The 19,555-nt window shown below is 42.2% G+C and overlaps 2 protein-coding genes across 2 annotated transcripts; one reads left to right on the forward strand and one right to left on the reverse strand.

The window, feature by feature from the left end:
- Nucleotides 1–642: 642 nt before the first annotated feature.
- Nucleotides 643–7,271, reverse strand: LOC308293041 (coiled-coil domain-containing protein 106-like; the record flags this gene model as incomplete). The annotated part of the gene is made up of 7 exons (XM_080735471.1): nucleotides 643–798; nucleotides 2,724–2,884; nucleotides 3,584–3,775; nucleotides 3,985–4,128; nucleotides 5,222–5,410; nucleotides 6,373–6,540; nucleotides 7,229–7,271. 7 exons carry the CDS (start codon nucleotides 7,269–7,271, stop codon nucleotides 643–645), a joined length of 1,053 nt encoding a protein of 350 aa, XP_080591597.1.
- Nucleotides 7,272–12,950: 5,679 nt separating this feature from the next.
- LOC308293042 (major histocompatibility complex class I-related gene protein-like) lies at nucleotides 12,951–19,488 on the forward strand (the record flags this gene model as incomplete). The annotated part of the gene is made up of 5 exons (XM_080735472.1): nucleotides 12,951–12,977; nucleotides 16,558–16,798; nucleotides 17,017–17,295; nucleotides 18,427–18,729; nucleotides 19,280–19,488. The coding sequence occupies 5 exons, from the start codon at nucleotides 12,951–12,953 to the stop codon at nucleotides 19,486–19,488; spliced, it is 1,059 nt and encodes a 352-aa protein (XP_080591598.1).
- Nucleotides 19,489–19,555: the final 67 nt, after the last annotated feature.

The raw sequence follows: 19,555 nt of genomic DNA on the forward strand, positions 1-19,555 counted from the left end.
AATAGTTCACCCCCAAAATGACTTTTTTTCTATCGAGTACTCACACCATGCAGACTTGAACTCGGGGATATTTTTTTGTCAGTCGGGATATTCTTTTAGCCAGTCGTTCAGCTTTTATAACCCTGTTCAACAGCGATCAATGTGACCTGGTCTTTGCCTCTGGAAATGACCTTTTTGTATCAGAGCTTTATGTTCTTTAGTGTACTGATCCATGTTTTTGGCACTTATATTTAAGATATTTGGACATGAGAGTGTGAAATTGATTGTGAAATCAGAGTTATTTTTGTATTTGGATGCAAAATGTTGTCCAGGAATTGTATTTATGTTGGGTAGATATTCACAAACTTGTCGCATTCCTGAGCCAATAATGTGATGATAATAATAAAGACCCTAATTTATACGGTAGGAGACATATAGTTGACTCTTTGTGTCTCCTACCGGGATCACTGGTGGTAATCAAATTATTGGCTTAGGAATGCAACAAAAAAAATAAAAAAAAATAAAAGTATATATACCTGAGCTCAAGTCTCCATGGGGTGAGTAATCGATAATAAAAAAAGGTCATTTTGGGGGTGAACTACTCCTTTAAAAATGCAGGCTAACAAAATTAGGCTCAACTCTGGTTCCTGTGCCACGGGTCAGTTAGTTACGGAACCTATAGGAGATGGGCAGCAGCTTATGGGTTTTCTTCATGGCCTGGACATGCAGGTGAGTCTGCTCGTCCATGGCCTTGTAGCAGCGTCTGGCGTAGTCCAAGAGCTTCTCCTTCGGCGCCTCGAACTCACCCACCTCAACTAGCTGCGGGGAGGAGAAAGTACACATGGTTTATTATAACACATTAAGACCTGAGGCCAACTCTACAAATGCCTTCCAAAATCAGTAGTTCTCACACATTTTCGTGCCAAAGAAATCCCAAAATGAAATGTATTTCTCTGCGAAAAATTTATAATCAAACACTTTTTTCTTTTTTAATAATAGTTTTTATCCCACGATTTTGTAACACATTTTTTCACCCAGTGCCATTTGCCTAAGCTGTAATCCTGGGCTCTGCTCTCCCTCTGCCGCGCCTGGGGAGACAACGGACTGACCTCATGTTTCCTTCTATGCATGAGTAGTCCAAGTTGCTTCTTTTCACCTGACGGGGGATTTCCCTGGTTTGGACGTAGCGCGTGGAAGGAACACGTTATTCCAACCATAATCAAACACTTTAAGAAGATTTCAAAAATAGCAGAGCTTGTATATCTGCCATTTTTGAGAACCACTGATCTAAACCACTCTTCTAAATCCTATAATAGTTTTCTGAAAAATGTATGTTGCTATATATACTGTATATATAGCAACGGGTTAACAGCCTAAACCGGAACACCTTCCCTGACGACTGGAGGGAAGCCAAGCATGTTTAACTTGGCTTCCCCACTGTAACTGCAAGGGTAAAGTACTAGTACAAAATGCACCCATTAGGTGTCCATTACACTCTCAGAGTTAAATACATTTTTTGTTTCTACATGGATATGTACATGGTTTGTTTTTGGCCAATGGATATGACATGTGTATAGATTTATGCATACAGTCAGTATATAAACATGTACGTACAACATACCCTGGACAATAACACAGGAATAGTTTAAAGAGGAACCTGCCTGCAGTGAAACCCTGTTTATAGGGTCAATGGCTGAAGAAAAAGAAAACAGAAGAAAGAGACAGACTGACAAGGAGATGAAGGAAAGGGAGAAGGAGAGCAGGACTAGGCCTGGGGCGGTATGGACATTTTGTTACCGCGATTACCGTCTTCCCATTTACCACCGGTACTGCGGTAATTACCGCACCCCCGTATCTATTAATTAAGGTTCGGCGATAAGCCAAAATATTGCAATCATCTTCCCAAAAGTCGCCTCTCCACAGTGGAGAGGCGACACAGCCTGACTGCCCGAGTTATACTTCTCCGTACAGCACAGCAGGTCTGGCTTTCAAAGGAGCAGATCTACAAGCTCACAACACATCGCATCCGCGACGCGTTCTGAGCTTTTAGATCTGCACTGTCGGGTTACCATAGTAACGTAGGCTAGCTACTTGGGCTTTTCAGACACAAACAGCTGTGTGAACAAACCAGAAGAGGAAGGGTAGTCAGATCGTGTACAGTGATTCTGTAAACTCACGTCACGTCTCAACTCTCAAATCGCAGTGATTGAGTGCTGCTATATACAGGTTTTAGTTACAAGACTTGACAGAAAAGGTTATAAAATCGCCGACGCGCCGCTGGATGGGGCACAACGTGCGATGCGGTGGAAAAAGTAAAATAGTTTCATTTTCGGTTTTAGTCCACGCGGCCCGCGCTCCGCCAGTAATCCGTATGAATAAAAAAAGATATGCCACAACACAAGGTATGTATTAACATCCTTGTGTCGAGTGGATTACAGAGAAAGTTTATGCTGCTCCGACCGTCATAGAGTTGTGCTCCGTACTCTCCTGCCCTGTGTGCACTGTGTGCTGAGTGACGTATGTGGCTTCCAACATGTGGTACACGGCCCAGAGCAGAGCGGCATGGAGCGCATGCGGTCCTCGCTTCTCCCCCGTTTTAAAACTCGCTTGTTTTCCAATAAAAAATAGACCTTTTTTTTGTCTTTTTACCGCGGTAAGCACAATGACACCGTGGTAGACCTCGGTATACCGCGGTACGGCGGTACGGCGGTTACCGCCTCCAACCCTAAGCAGGACAGCAGTACCTTCTCTGGTGCGACCAGCATCAGCTCAGCGATGGGAGAGGTGGAGGCCATGGTGTTGCGGTCCACCCCGTGAGCCTGGAAGGCTCGGGACATGCTCCTCACGCGCTGGTAGGTCGTCAGGATCTTCTTGTAACGCATCAGCACACCGTCTGGGTCCTTCACTGTAGGGGTGAGAGATTATCATATGGGACGGATGATACATTGTGACAGAATATAGTATAGTAATGACAGGTCACAAGTAAATGGCACTATAAGTTATCTAGTAAAGAGAGACATCCATCTTGTTCAATTGTAAATCAGTCATAGTTAATTCCTTTGGTGTCGTTACATCTGGGTGCACATACCTGTAGCACAGAGACAGGGGTATGATTGCAGTCATTCCTGTACATACAGTATGTGTCTTTGTTCCCCTTAACAGCCAAACAGATTTGGATGGAACTTTGTAAGTTGACCAAGGACTCCAATTATCAAATATATTTTTCCGATTTATATTTGAGTATTTAGTTTGTCTAGTGAAATCCAAAGTGGCTGAGAAGACTGGCTGAGAACACACAAGTGCAATATTAGGCATCTGGTTGTGTTCGTGTAGGATCACTTTGTAACCACTTTCAACCCTCGCGTCCATATTCTGTGCATGTCATAGTTGAAAATCAGTTAATTTAAAGATTTTCAGAAACTGACGATAAAATATATATAAGAACATAATATAGTCGAGATGCATTGTGAGCTTTTTCCGAATAGCCAAAGTAAAAAAATAGGGCTTAAGTGATTAAATTCTACCACAGTGGAAAAAGACATTTATTATGTGTGGAAATGAAAAGGTTTCTAGTCTATTCTCTTGTTTTCTGGTCTACACTCACCCCTCTGCCTCTCACGTCCATGGGTGATCCTGAACACTCTCCTCATCTTGGGCTCTCTGGGGCCTCTGCCCTTCTTCCTCTGCCGTTTCTCCACAGAGGAGTCTTCCTCCTCTTCATCCACTGTCTCCTCTTCCTCCATGTATTCTTCCTCTGCGTAGTACTTTTCCTCCTCCATATGGTACTCTTGCTTGACTATGGGGAAAAAAAGAAAACTAAGTCAATGTGAAATGATCAAATCATGTTCTTGTTTGACTACAGCCAAGAAGAAAATGATAAATAGACAAGTTTAAAAAATAAATAAACGACATACAATATGTCGAGGAGAGATTAATTGCGAGTCAAAACTCAAAAGTCACGTCTGCCCCCTCCCCCCCTTCAATCAGCCCTACACGCGCTCTCACCAGGGACGGTGGCGGTGCTGCTGCGTCGGGAGCGAGGAAGCGCCCGGCGTTTGAGGGTCATTCCAGACCTGGTGGTCATGGGGGAGGGAGGAGACGGCGAACTGGCTGGCTGCTCCTTCACTGCCACAGCATGCTGGAGGTCCACTGGTCAGGAGAGAGAGAGACACAGACAGATACACAGACAGACAGAGACGAGAGAGAGAAGAGGAGGGGAGATTATAGCATTATGGAATATCCATGTCAAGGGAGCAGAGTGGAACTGGGGGTTCCCAGACCCAGACCAGTTCCACAGTGAAGAAACACAAAGAGCAGACAGTTATATGGATGTAGTAAGGGATAACTGGTCGTTTCCTAAATGCTATACATATGTATCTATTTAGCAAAGGAGATAGACAGAAAGAAAACAAACGAGGGATGTTCAATCAAAATAATAATAAGAGGCCACAGCATTAGCAGACAGAAGCTAAGCCATGTATGCATTGTAACATCTTGACGTAAGGGTGATTTGTATACTTATAGTTGTACGCCAGTGTCAACAGATCTAAAAGGTCACAATGCGACACAGCATGACACTTAAACCCCTAACTGCTCCTGATGAGGAGGGTGTGGTGCCTTGCATGGTTTCATGTGAATGGGTCAATGTAATGCAACATTGTAAAGCACTTTGGATAAAGATGCTATATAAATGCACCATTTAGTTTGTGAGCTTGTCAATCTGCTTTCTTGATCAAGAAATCAAGTGTCTGCAATACATAAAGGCACAGTATATACAATGAAGATAGACATAAAGACTTATTAACCCTACATAAAGCCTGTAAATGTTAACACAAATGTAACCATTCCTTGGGGTATTTTGAACAGAATATCATACACAGTGGCCATTTGGGACTACTTGGTTAGTACGGTAACCAATCAGTTCGTCCTCCCGGCCGTTCGCCCTAATTTCTTTCCGCCGACCTCACGCTCACCGCGCTGACTGCTCGGTGGGGCCGGTTTTTGTATACTTCGATCATTTATTTATGATTTATACTTTACCTGAGTATTTCCAAAACTTTTACTTCTACTCCATTAAGTCTCGGATTCAAACGTTTTACTTTTACTCCACTAAAATTATTTGACCGTTTTACCGAGGTTACGTTTAGGAATACCAGGCAGTGAGGCAAAGACTGTGCATAGACGCCCGAGGTGAACAGCCGGGAGGGCGAACAGAGTCAGACTGGTATTCGTTAGTACTTACCCTCCTGGCCTCTCATGTTGGAAATGAAGCAGCTCATTTGGCAGCGCAGGAAGTTGCGCTCCTCCTCCAGCTCCTCAATGCGTTTCTGCAGCCAGGCGTTCTTCTCCAGGGACACGTACAGGTGGGTGCGCAGGTTGGAGATCAGCATGAAGGTACTGTACTGAGGAGGAGGCTCCATCACCATGGGTTCTGGAACAGAACAACCACACAGCCACAGGTAGACAGACACACACACACGCTGTTTCCATTGCAGTAGCTCTATGCAAGATAATGATCTATGACCTTGGAACAGCTAAAAGCAAACAGCACATTATTATGATATTGTTCATTTGGTGTTATATGTTTTAAGTTCCCTTGAGTTGGTGAGTTGTTGTGTTTTTGCTACGTAAATAGCAAAATTATGTAATACATAGACATTTATTGTGGAATGATGTAGCTACAATAGCTTGTGAAGAGAAGAGAAGAGAAGAGAAGAGAAGAGAAGAGAAGAGAAGAGAAGAGAGTGGAAGAAAACTGAGACAACAGAAGCTACTAACTGTTAGTAGTGCAACTCTGAAGAATGTTAAGACTTTATATAGCATACTGTAGGTTTCATGAATCCTGGGCCTTAATTGGAACCATAACTCAGTGGAAATAGTGTTATCAATTAGGCTATAATAACATAATGTTACTGTTACATGATAACACAATGAGCTACACTAGAGGTTCTCAAAGTGGGGTCCACGGAGGGACAAGCAGGGTTCTAAAATGGACCCTTAAGCCCGTATCAGAGTCGGGGTGTAGTGCTGTGTAGTCTTTTTGAGCGTTAACGTTGTAGTTTTATGACTCAAAAAGACTACACGGCACTACACCGCGGTGCCGCGGACCCGACTCTGATACGGGCTTTACAGGTCTGCATGAGTGTTACTGTATAATGTGGGTCCTTGAAGTTAATAAAGGGTTTGAGAACCAATCCATAAATCCAGTGGTTCTCAAAGTGGATTCCAGGGACTCTGTGGGTTCCTTTAGGGGGGTTTAAATTGACCCATACAGGTCTATAACTCTGACAGTGTACAAATGGAACCAAATGAACCCGTCAGAGTTAAGGGGAGACCTTGACATTTGAAAGTTTGAGAAATACTGCACTATAATATTCCATCTTGCCATCTTACCTTCCATTATGTGCTGGCTCTGGTTGACGTGGAAGGCAGGGGTCCTGTCCAGGCTCTCCTCGTAAGGAAAGGAGACCTCATACGCATTCAGATACAAGCCTCCACCTCCTCCACCACCTGCTCCTACTCCACCTACAACTCCTACAGGTCGGCCAGGGACATAATGGCCTGAGACACCCAACAGATACACAGATGATGATGGACACATAATGTTAGAATTTCCCATCTCTAACCCATTGGTCTCAAAGTAGGGTCAAGGGACCCCCCCAAGGGTCTTTGAGGGAGTTCCAGGGGGTCCCCACCTAAATTATACCAGCTAAATTAACAAATGGACCCTTATGTTAACTCAGAGAGTGTACAAATTGGTACACTCTCTGAGTTAAATTAACATTGCTTTTACAATAATGAATTAGAGTCTCAGAGATCAGATGGGGGTCCTTGAAATTAAAATGGTCGAATCACTGATGTAAAAATCTTCCCTTCCCTGGGTCCCTGGCATAGCTTTTCAAATGGGGGGTCCGCGGGCAAATAAGTGACAATTTGGGGGTCCTTGACATGAAAAAGTTTGATAACCACAGCTCTATATATGTGTAAGCTCTCCTTCTTCTCCCTACGACTTCAGAGAAAAGTGCAGAACCTCAAGCATGGCATCATGTGCATCGCGATGCGTGGCGTGCTTTTCGCTGGGTTATATCGCTATTTTAGGAACATTTTTGAATACTGCTCACACATGCTCAAAATATAGGGACGCCGGGGCTGAAAAGTTGTCAAACAATCTATAAACATAAGTTGGTGGAATTGCATTAAAACCTGGAAGGCAGCAGCCTGCTGCATAAGTCGTTGTTTGGGTTATTACCTGCAGCAGGGTTGGTGTTCCGTGAAGTAGTCGGGGGGTTCATGATGATATCGCTCTCAAACTCCCATGAGTCCCGTCAAAAACTCAACAATAACAACTGATGCACGAACTATAAACGCTGAACGGGGGGAAACAATGGCAGGTTCGGTGCAGAACGCGTGGTAAAGTGTATAAATATGTTTGGTAATAGTGCAGTAATGTGTTTGCGGCTCACATGTGTCCTCCTGCAATTACCTGCTTATTAAGACAACTCACTGCTGCTGGACACGCTTCCGTGTACGCATGCGCACACGACTGTCGCCGCTTGACTATCAAACTAATAACTATCCAAAGACATATTAAAGTAGGCCAAATGGACCCGTTCAATGTGTACACTGTCAAAGTTACAGACTTGTAAAGGTCAATTTTAGAGCCCCATAAAGGAACCTAAAGAGTCCCTGAAATCCACTTTGAGAAACACTGTAGCCTACTAAACTACAACACAATGTAAAAAAACAACAACTTACAAGTAGTAAAAGTCCTGCACTAGTAAAAGTACAAAAGCATTGGCAGCAGAAGACATTTACAGTAGGCAGGAGACCTCCTCATTATGCAGAATGGTCCATTCCATAATCATTTTTATTGGACTGTAATTAACAACACATTGATGAGTTTCATCACTTTAACGTTGCAGCTGGTGAGGTTTTGGATGAATTAGTAGGGTCTTACTCTCTCATCATTATACGGGCTGCTGTGGAGCTAATATTAACCATTTAGCAGTTGATGTATGTTTTGTATTGATAATCTAAATCTCCAAACTGTGCAAAGTAACTGGCTATTTAAAGCTGACAACTTTATAGGCTACCTCTACTACAGTAGCCAAGGTTGTAGTAAATAAATATTGTAGCCTATACTGTGTTCTCCTTAATACAAATAGTAATGAGTAAAAGTTACATTGGTGGAAGATCTGATTAATTCAGATGTCCACACATCCATTGATGGCATTTACACTATTGCAACTGAATTAACAACACCTTAGATACTGAAGTGACCTGACCTTGAGATAAAGAGGAAGGATCATGAGAGGATGGCTAGACTTTTACTTTGTAAGATTTTCTACCATGGATGGGACTGGGACCCCAAATCAAATTTGTCTTAGGAATAGTGATACTCAGATAGAGGTTTTGGCATGACATTAATTGCATAAGATATCATAATTAGTAGGCTTCATTCGTGACATTGGGACATTAGTAACAATAAAATACTGATTGTGTTGGATGTGGGCACCGCATCAAGCCCCCTAGCCTGGGGGGTCCCCCAGCCAGACCCCACCCCACTTTGAAAACCACTAGGCAAGACATTTCTAGCAGCATGAGTCTGGTAGAAACATGACACCGCTGGGTGTGGTGCAGGCAGGTTACAGGTAGGGGGGTGGAAAGAAAGATCTGAAACAACACGGAAGGAGGGAGGTGAAGTGATTTTCCAGTCCAGAATCCAGATATCTACCGAATTTCTCCAGAGCAACACGATCCAGCGTCTTCTACTCTTCTTGCAGGCTACACAGTACCAAGTGAGTTGAAAAGCTATTAAAAGAATATCTAGGATTGCGTTTATTTGCGCCTCTGCGTGCGCTCGACAACATCATGGCGTATTGTACTGTAGTAAAGGGATGCACAGCGACTTTAGCATAGCGATCAATCATAGCCAAGCCTGCAGAGATTACTTTGCATAAATTGTATTCTAGACTAGTTATCATAATGCAGCTCATTATTATGCATACCACCAAAGTTAAAATCACAGCACCACTGATCAAAGACTAGATTCAACAGTAAGGTTACAACTGTTTATGCCAGCGCATAGACTCAAAACCTACAGGTAGATAACGGTATGGCAACATCTTTGTTATTGGAATCTGTTAATATTGCCTCTTAACAGCTCTGTAATTTACGTTAACCCAGACAGACCACACACACACACACACACACACACACACACACACACACACACACACACACACACACACACACACACACACACACACACACACACACACACACACACACACACACACACCTATTTGATGTGATTTGTATTCCATCCCTCCATTTCCATCATGTCTTTCATTGAGTAACCTTAAAAAAAGATATACAGTTTTAGTGGTCATCATCCATTTGGCTTATGGTCCCTCAATTACCTTCCTTTCCATTGCCTCAGCTTTGTATTGTAATCTTTTGTTATTGTAAATACCATATATTTTGCATTGTATATCCTTACCTCCCCTGACTTTGCTATTGTAAATACCATTTACTGTCATGAAACTGTACCTTTTCTTATGCAAACTTCTAATAAAATCTTCAATCAATCAATCAATCAATCAATCAATCAATCATTGTTCTCTATCCTGTCCTACTGGAAGTGGGAACAGTAAAGAATATACATGAGGTTGTCACATATGTCAGGGCCACATCTTGATTTCTGCCCTCACATGATGTTCATTGTGATTCTGATGTTTTCCATTGCAACCTCTCTCCTTTACAGTTCCCACTGTCTGTGTGGTCCTCCTTTCAGCTCATCATGGGTTTATGTAAGCACCTGTCCCACTGCAAGCTAGCCCTGGCCTTTGCGGTGCTGATGGATTTGTTCGGTGGTGCCGCCTTGCTGGTGGGAGTCTTTGCTCCCCTGGAGATCAAAGGTCGAGACTTTGGAGACCTGCTTGTTTATACAGGTACTATGTTTTTGTTGTCTAAAAAGGGCCGCTCTGGTACAGTAGATAGATACACATGTATACATACAGCATAATGAAACAACTGTGAACTAAGTGTAAAATACAGGTTTTCAGCCACTATTTAAACCACCATTGTAGAACCTCTCTGATATCAATGGGCTATATTTTAGACCCATAATAGGTAAAGGAACTAGTCCTGGTTTGTCAATGCCCTGTAGTGCATACAAACATTCTGTAAACTTCTTGTAACAGCTTAATATGGTGCGTACCTTTGAGGTTGAGACCTGATGGAGCCTTTCAAAAACGGTCATTTGCTCTCTCCGTCAGCTGTCCCGCTGAGTGTTTCAATAATGATATAAATTCCTTTATTGAGTGAAAACAAAGTGACTGTGGTTCTCCCCTACTTAATGTTCTAAAATTTGGCAAGGTTTGTGCAATTGGATGTGGTTATTCTCCTGACAGCACTGCTCTACAACCTTCTAGAGCAGTTTTTGTAGTAGTTGCAAATTCACCATTCAGCGTCATCACATGATCAAGAAACTACATCACCTCAGAATTCCTCCACTCCTCATCTACTGGGTTCACAACTTTTTGAGTAATAGACCACAAACAGTTAAAATATATACAGCATTCTCATAAATGGTAAATGGTGCATTTATATAGCTCATTTATCCAAGGCACTTTACATTCACACACACACACACACACACACACACATACAATTAGGGGGTTCAGTGTCTTGCTTAAGAGGTCACTATCTCTGGGAGAGCCCAGGATCGAACTGGAACCTCCCGGTTCCCACACGGCCCTACTACCTCCTGAGCCACTACCACCCCTCATCAACTGTTATTACCAACACAGGTTCCCCTCAGGGTTGTGTCCTCAGTCCCTCATACACAAATGACAGTTTTAGCCCTTCACCCACCAGCATGACAGCATCACATACTTTAAATACTCTGATGACACTGCCATTCTCTGACTGTTTCAATGCCAATAACTCTGTTACAGACGTCCAGAACACTATTTCTCATTTTAGAGAACACAGTGGTGCACTGATAACTATCTAGAGTTGAATGTGGCCAAAACAATCTCTTATATTTCAGTATTACCTGTATTGCTTCCAAGATTATTGCATTTCCCACATACTTTCTGCTATGTATAATAAGGCCATCACCTGCTTAGCAATACTTTCAGTAAACAGTAACGCTACTTCGAACTCATGAAGATACAGATGTTTTGTGTTATATGGTATGTGTTTTACTGTGGGGATAATAAAGACTATTATTATTATTATTAAATCACTAGATCCATGATTTTAAGAAGCTGAAGAGTAAAGTGACAGCTGTGTAAATGACCTTGTCTCTGGTTGTAAGAAGTCAGTCACTGGCAATGCTGGTGGCTCATTTATGTCAAGTTGGGTTTGCTAGTTTTCAGGTTGTTGTATATGTAGACCATAATTATTTGAATTCCTTTGCAAATAGTTGCCACTTCAATCTTTAATGTAAACGAGCCCACACTGAACTAACCCCCTGGCTGTGTTGTTGCAGGGGCCCTCTTCGTACTGATGTCCCTTGGGGGCTGGGTGATGTGGTACAGTGGGAACATTGAGGGTCTTTCCTCCCGCAAAGAGCGGGGCCACATCGGCAGTGCCGTCGACCGTCTGGCTCGCACCCTCAGCCGCAAGATCCGCACCCGCCTCCACCGCTGACCATGGGCCCTGGAAATCAGAAGTAAATGTGGTGAGAGTTGAGAAAGATTATTGCAATTCTGTCTTGGGTCGGGTCTAGAGGCAGGGGATGGGTCCTGTAGTGTACACAGATGGTCTGTAAAGCCTAGAGAAGTGAGGCACCTGGGTGTCGCATATGTAAAGTACCAGTGGTCCACCACTGAGTCTAGGCCTAGGGGGTTGAATCCACTGCCACAAAGCACTATACGAGAATACAAGAATGCTCGCCCCAAAACATGGGCCAAATCCAGTGACCTCGCAATGATCGCCACCAGGTTTTCCTAAACATAACCTCAGTAAACTATGCCAAAACCTAACCTTATTCCTAAACGTAACCTCTGTAAAACAGTGCCAAAACCTAACCTTATTCCCTAAACTTAACCACAGTAAAACAGTGCCAAAACCTAACCTTATTCCTAAACCTAACCACAGTAAAACTATGCCTAACCCTAAAACGTATTTCTAACCGTATCCTCAGAAAAACAAGTACAAGAATATAACTTTTCCTAGAGCTCTGCTGTGTAGCTACGGTGTCGCTGTGCGAAGCGGTGCCGATTGACACTGAATGATTATTATTATTTATGATTGCAGCTGAGAAATCGGTCGGGGCCAGCGGTCCACAGAAAAAATGGGGGCAAGTTTGTTATGGCGCAAGCGCTCTGGTTAACATATACGCACATGATTGACCAAGTTCGGGGGGAGGATGATCTTTGTCACTGAGCTAGGTCTGCCGCGAACGCAGTTTTCCCGGTGAACCTGAGCGCAACGGTGGGGGCTGATGGGCAAGGAGGGTTGCGAGCTTATGAGAAACAACTAAAACAAGACCTTAAAACCTGGCAAAAACAGTTGTGTGCAGTAGCACAAGATGACGATAAAGGAAATCATTAAATGGAAAACATTTAATTAACTTCTGAAAAGGCTACGTGGCCTTAAAACCTGGCGAAAACAGTTGCGTGCATTAGCGCAAGATTAGATGAGGATAAAGGAAATCATTAAATGGAAAACATTAAATTAACTTCTGAAAAGGCTTCTACACTAGCTTAGTAGTAAAACTAGTGGAACCGCGATCTTGCCACACGTGAATAATTGTGGTTGTAAACAATAACACAGACAATATAAATCCTTATTAGTCTAGTGGGAAGAAGGGTTTATCAAAATAACTTTTTTAAATATCATGCAATTGGCGACGAGTCTCTTATGAAATCGGCAAGAGTGCCTCTCAATACATAATGCTAACCTCTCCATCGGCAATCAGCAAGGGGTTTGAACGGGAGGAGTAGGACAGAGGAGCTATGTCCTCCTGGGTGATGCACTGGAAGGTGAGCCAGTAGAGTACGTACAACAGCAGTGGCAAGTGAAGTCATAAATGTGCACGGAGGGATAAATGGCAACTAAATTGGTTGATAAAAGGGTTAAAACCAATTGTCTATTCTTGAAAAGAGAAGAAAAAGCATGCAAATGTGGGGAATTTATTTTAAATGACTTTAAAATATGAAAATGGTCAAAACAAAGGTCTGAGAAAGTAACTTTACTTCTGTCTCAATAAAGAAGGAAATACTAGGAAGGAAAGTGTCACTTTTCTGTAAAAGAAAGATGAGGATTTTAAAATGTATATATATTATATATATATATATATTTTTTGTATTAGTCACGTGTAATATTATTATTATTATTATATAATAATATTATTCTCTCTGACATTCTTTTCTTGTTTGTTTTTTAAACAGGCCTTCTTCTCTATGGAAAACCATTTCTACAATCCCTGCATTGTCTTAGGAAATGCTCTACGGGTAACTGGATCTGTCAGTATTAATACAACGTTGGATCATACTGTTACATCTCCCACATCTGCACTATTCTGACAAATGGCTATGGATGTTGTTGAGAACCACCTTACTGAGTTGAGGGCTTCGTCCGATGAAGCAAAAATGATGATCGATAGACTTTAAACCCTTTAAAACCGGGAAAACATCTTTTTCATTTTGTATTTTAGCTATTTATATAGCAACATACATTTTTCAGAAAACTCTTAGGATTTTGAACAGTGGTTTAGAACAGTGGTTCTCAAAAATAGCAGCTATAAGCTCACCGCACACTTTTGAAAAATCTTGAAAGTTTGAATGTTGAATATTTTGGAATATTTTATATTTTTACACACAAATCTTCTCTTCTGGGGTACCCTGGCACAAAACATTTTCAGATGGGGGTCCACAAACAAATGTATATAATTTTCGGGGTCCTTGGTATGAAAATAATTGAGAATCACTGATTTAGAAGGCTCATGTAAACATGCCAAAACATTTCAGTTAAGAGAGTGCAGTGTTTTCCGACAGCCATGCTGCTCATGTGAATCACTATAGTGAATGTTTGTTTATACTCGTGATTGAATTGGGTGTGTTTCTGTCTTTGTACAGATGTGTTATGACGTGTTGCTTGTGTTTTGACCAGTTCACCTTGTTTCATTAAATAGTCATAAATATCTTAATTGTTTGTCTCAATGTATTGTGATTTACTTTGGAGTTAGTTAGCTTTCCCTTTTTATCCATCTTGCTGAAGTAAGTTGCAACTTACAAGGAGTGAACAGGTGGGGGCGCCAGTGCTAAAAAATATGCTTCCATGGCCAGGATAGCATAGATAGAGCAGTTCTCCAAGTGGGGTCCACTTGGAAATTCAAATATTGTAATATTTCTTTAAACATAAATCTTGTATGGATTTCCCTGACACAATATTTTCAGAAGTAGGGGGGGGGGGGTAAGTGCACTTACATTTGGTGTGTACTGTAAATATATAGCTATTTAAATATTCATACAAATTATGGACAGTAAATTAGAACAAATATGCATTTCTTTGGGGAATACTTTTTTGAGGTTGTATGTCTCCAATGCAAATGAATATACAGGTCATAAAAAGAGATTTTTCTTAATGAGGTATTGGTGAAATTGTTGAAAGCCCTTTTGTAATCAGCATTATGGTAAAGTTACATGGAGAAGGGGCGTTCGGTGGCCTACTGGTCAAGGCTCATACCACATAGGCACCGCCATATAGGCATGGTTGCCGCTGCGTCGCCGGTTCGATTCCCGATCTGGACGACCTTTGCCGCATGTCACTCCCCAAGTCCCCATCTCTCTCTCCCCCCATTTCCTGTCAGTCTACTGTATACTATCAATAAAGGCATAAAAGCCACAAAAAATATATATATATAAAAAAAAAAAGTCCACTATAGACACTAGAACCCCTACTTCGTCCAGCACCATATGCTCTTGGATCACAGCCATCTTCTCATCCTTCATTATGAACTACCTGTAAGTGACTGCGTCTTGCACGGTTGGGACGTTATACACCCGACCCCACACACACTCACAAGGTGATAAGTTGATAACAACACCAGCCACGCTGTTCAGGCTGCTATTAGCCTCACTGGAAATGCAATAAAGTGTTTTGACGTGTGACCACACTTTCAGTTTTCATCCAAGTTTGACATGTTGCTGTCCTGACAAAGCAAGGTTGCTCACAGTGACACTTTTTAGCCTCATACTGATTGGTCAGACACTGCTGTAGGGCAGTCTCAAAGGGGTCCTTGAGGGGGTTCCCCAACAAACTTGGCAACTCATCAAAATTGGCTATTTGAAAAGAGCAGATATAAAAGTTCACAATGTGGCAGATGTTCTGCATTGTAAGCTTATTGATTTGCTATTTAAAAATATATATCTTGACAACATTTGAAAGATTTGGAATATTTAAAAAAATAAATCTTGTATGGGGGTCTCTAGCACAAAATATTTTCAGATGGTGTTCTACAGCTAAGTAAATATACATTTGGGGGTCCTTGATATGAAAAAAGGTTTGCCAACAGGATCATGGTCAAAGTGCACAAAGAAGAATAGGGTAGATACAGAGGCCTATACTCAGTCACCTACATCCTGATGATCCGGTGTCACTCTGTGTGTGTGTGTGTGTGTGTGTGTGTGTGTGTGTGTGTGTGTGTGTGTGTGTGTGTGCGCGCATGCGTGCGTGCACGTGTGTGTGTGTGCATGAAAGGTTAATGAATTCATAATAAATGCTGATGAATACATGAATCTCTCTGCAATAATGACATTTCCTGTTCTATACTGGCAAATAATAAAGTCTTTGTCATTGTGTTTATACTTTCACTTTTAATAACCTGAGTTGGTGAAATCCTCCTGGAAACACATGATGTAACAGCATTGTTACATTTCTATTGGTTAGAATTGGATGCTGTCGGATACTGTATTTGTCATACTGAGACTTATCAACAGTGAGGAAACAGTAGCCATGCGCTCAACCTTATTTTTATCTTCCTCAAACCAACGTCAAAATGAAAGAGTTTATTTTGTTGTGGATGTTTTGTCACGTTGCCTCTCCTGGTACAGTCTCACTTCTATTCTTTCATTTCAATTCTCGTGGTTTTCATCAGTGCATCGTGATTTACTGCGTAGGTTAACACTGTAAGCAACGACCTGGCTTCGCACAACTTAATGCTGCTTTGTAATGAAATAGCCTACATAAGTTTAAACTTTGCTCGAAATTGATGTCACAATAGGTGTTGTCACAACAGGTGATGTCACAACGTTACGGAAGGAAGGACGTATGGACAGGCTGTGCCGGTTTTCATAGTTAACTGCGATCTTCGGTCACAATAATTCAATAACATCAACTATTTTAACCCTGTCATCCCTATTTTGGGCATGTCATAATTGGCAGAAGAAAATAGACAAAATAGCTGATATATATATTACATTTGGAACATGTGAGCTTGTAGATCAGCTATTTTCGTTATTCGTTAGGTTATTTATCAACAACAAAGTATAAGTGGCTGAAGTTAAACCTTTATGTTTAATTTTGGGTTTCACAGTGACTCACACCCTGATAATCCTCAAGACTACATCCTCTGGAGTCCCAAACTTCCCAGAGTTTGTGATTGTTGGGATGGTTGATGATGTTCAGATCACTCACTATGACAGCATCACACAGAGAGCAGTTCCCAAACAGGACTGGATGAACCAGATCACTACAGAGGACCCACAGTACTGGGAGAGGAGCACTAGGAGAGCTGTGGATCACCAGTATGCCAACAAGGTGAACATGGACAATGCAAGGCAGCGCTTTAACCACACTGGAGGTAGGCTATGTTGATGTTTCACAACAATTGGTAATGTATAACTAACTTCATAGCAACAATAACACGCACGCACGCACGCACGCACGCACGCAAGCACGCACGCACACACACACACACACACACACACACACACACACACACACACACACACACACACACACACACACACACACACAAAACAGAACATCAACCTGTCTGTCTGCCTGTCTGTCTCTCAGGTGTCCACATCATCCAGCAGATGTCTGGTTGTGAGTGGGATGATGAAACTGGACACACTGAAGGTTATCATCAGCTTGGTTATGATGGAGAGGACTTCATTTCATGGGACCTGAAGACAGAGACATGGGTCACTCCTAAACCACAGGGTTTCTTCACTAAACAGAAAATGGACCAAGACAAAGCTTGGACAGCCTACCTGAAGCACTTCTACACAACTGTGTGCATTGAATATCTGAAGACGTTTGTGAACTATGGGAAGAAGACTCTACAGAGAACAGGTACAACAACATGATGTGATGGAGTTGTACTTAAATGAAGAGATGAACTTGAAAAGTCTCCAGGGGACATGTAGTCTGTCTCTTGGTCTCTCTGACTCTGTGATTCCCAACCCTCCATTTTCTATTTCTTCATGTCTCTCTTTTGGTCTTTCTCCTGTTTCTCTGATTCTCTCCTCTTCTTCCTGTCTTTGTTTCTATCCTCCTCTCTCTTTTTCTCTCTGTTCTTTGGCTCTGTTTTATGCTCTCACTCCGGTTACACATCTCCATTCAACCAGTGGGGGTATTTCTGAATGGGGATGTTTCTTATAAGTGGGGGTGTTTCTGAATGGAGATCTGCTCCCTTTGGGGTTCTGCCTACCGCTCCAACATTTAACCGAGTGAGTGTGTGTGTGTGTGTGTGTGTGTGTGTGTGTGTGTGTGTGTGTGTGTGTGTGTGTGTGTGTGTGTGTGTGTGTGTGTGTGTGTGTGTGTGTGTGTGTGTGTGTGTGTGGGTGGGTGGGTTGGTGCACCGTGTGTGTGTGTGTGTGTGTGTGTCTGTCTGTCTGTCTGTATGAGTAAGGCCTCAACAGCTGCAATACTACTGGGTGACCTACCTTCAAGTGGCGCTGTTGAGCAGCCTAAGGCACAGCTCACTGCCACTGGGTGGGATTTTCTCTTTGTCTCTGACCCCTTCCCTCTCATTCTCTCTCTATACATTTTCTCCTCCATCCCTCCTTCATTTCATTGTTCAAAGATGTTTTATTGTCATGTTATTACAACAGTTCTTAAATCAAAGCAAAGTCAACAAATATACATTCAAATGCAAATTTATGTTGTACTACTCTGACTGGGAGGCAGAGGCAGAAACCGTCCGCCGTTCAAATGGGACCGTTTGCCTACTGTGTAAACACAGCAGCAGCTAAGTTGAGAACAGAGGCACCGTTTTGCAAGTTTTTTTTTTTGTCTGTTTGGAAGCTGTGAATGATGTGCACACGCGTGGTGCATGATCCGTGCACAAAAAGTCTGGCAGTCTTCTACTTAAGTCGATTTTGATTTCTGGCTGAGAATGTGTTAAAACAAAGCAAAGCCAATGAATATAGATTCTAACTAACTAAATTGCGCACTCACTCTCTCTCTCTCTCTCTCTCTCAGAGCGTCCCTCTGTATCTTTCCTCCAGAAGACTCCATCCTCTCCAGTGAGGTGTCACGCTACAGGTTTCTACCCAGACAGAGTCATCATGTTCTGGACTAAAGATGGAGAGGAGCTCCAGGAGAACGTGGACCATGGAGAGACCCTCCCCAACCCTGATGGAACCTTCCAGATGAGCGTTGACCTGGACCTGACCTCAGTCAAACATGAAGACTGGAAGCAGTACGACTGTGTGTTTCAGCTGGCTGGGATCAAAGAGGACTTAAAGTACACACTGGACAGAGAGCTGATCAGGACCAACTGGGGTAAGACTGTTATTATAGGACTGAAGGAGGAATGGACGATGTGCTGCCAAAGAAGTTAGATCAAATTAATTCACTAGGAATTCATTATTAACCTGATACTGACTTAGATGGATTAAAAGCACTTTGAATTGTACGTAAAACAAGACAATGGCTGGCTGGATCACATTATCATAATATTAAAACTAAATAATTACATGGATATATACATGTGATAATAAATGTATGTCTAGTATCAGGAAATAGAACTGAACTGAACTGAATTGAATATAAACTACATTAGAGTGAGTTCATAGTGATCTGGTCCATAATAACTATAGGGGGCTCACATGACATTCAATTATTGTATTATTATTTAGATGAGGAGAGGACAATTGTCTGGTAATGTTGCTTCAATATTACAAATAAAATGTAGCCTACTTTGAGAAGTTCAGATACCACAAATAACTATTTATGTTCAGACAGTCGATACTATAGAATATATAAATGGATGGATGTCCTGTTTTAAGATCATTCCTCACTATTTCATTTCCTCTGCATTTTATTGCTGCAGTTGAACCCAAAGACGACCTGACCATCCCTGTCATCATCACTGTGGTGGTTCTGGCTGTCGTCATCATCCTCCTGGTTGCCATGGGAGTCTACCAGCGCCAGGTTGTCCTACGACACTGTGGTTGTAGGTCTGATGACCAACAGCAACCAGAAGGCCTACCTGCAGGAGGTGACAGAGCTGTCACTGAGCTACCTCTGCTTGAACGCTGAAACCAAGGAGTTATTGATTTATGTACACAATGGCAGAGGACCTACACGCACCCCGCTTATGATGATG

The sequence above is a fragment of the Nannobrachium achirus genome (genome assembly GCF_963921795.1).
Source record: "Nannobrachium achirus genome assembly, chromosome: 10".
Lineage (NCBI taxonomy): Eukaryota > Metazoa > Chordata > Actinopteri > Myctophiformes > Myctophidae > Nannobrachium > Nannobrachium achirus.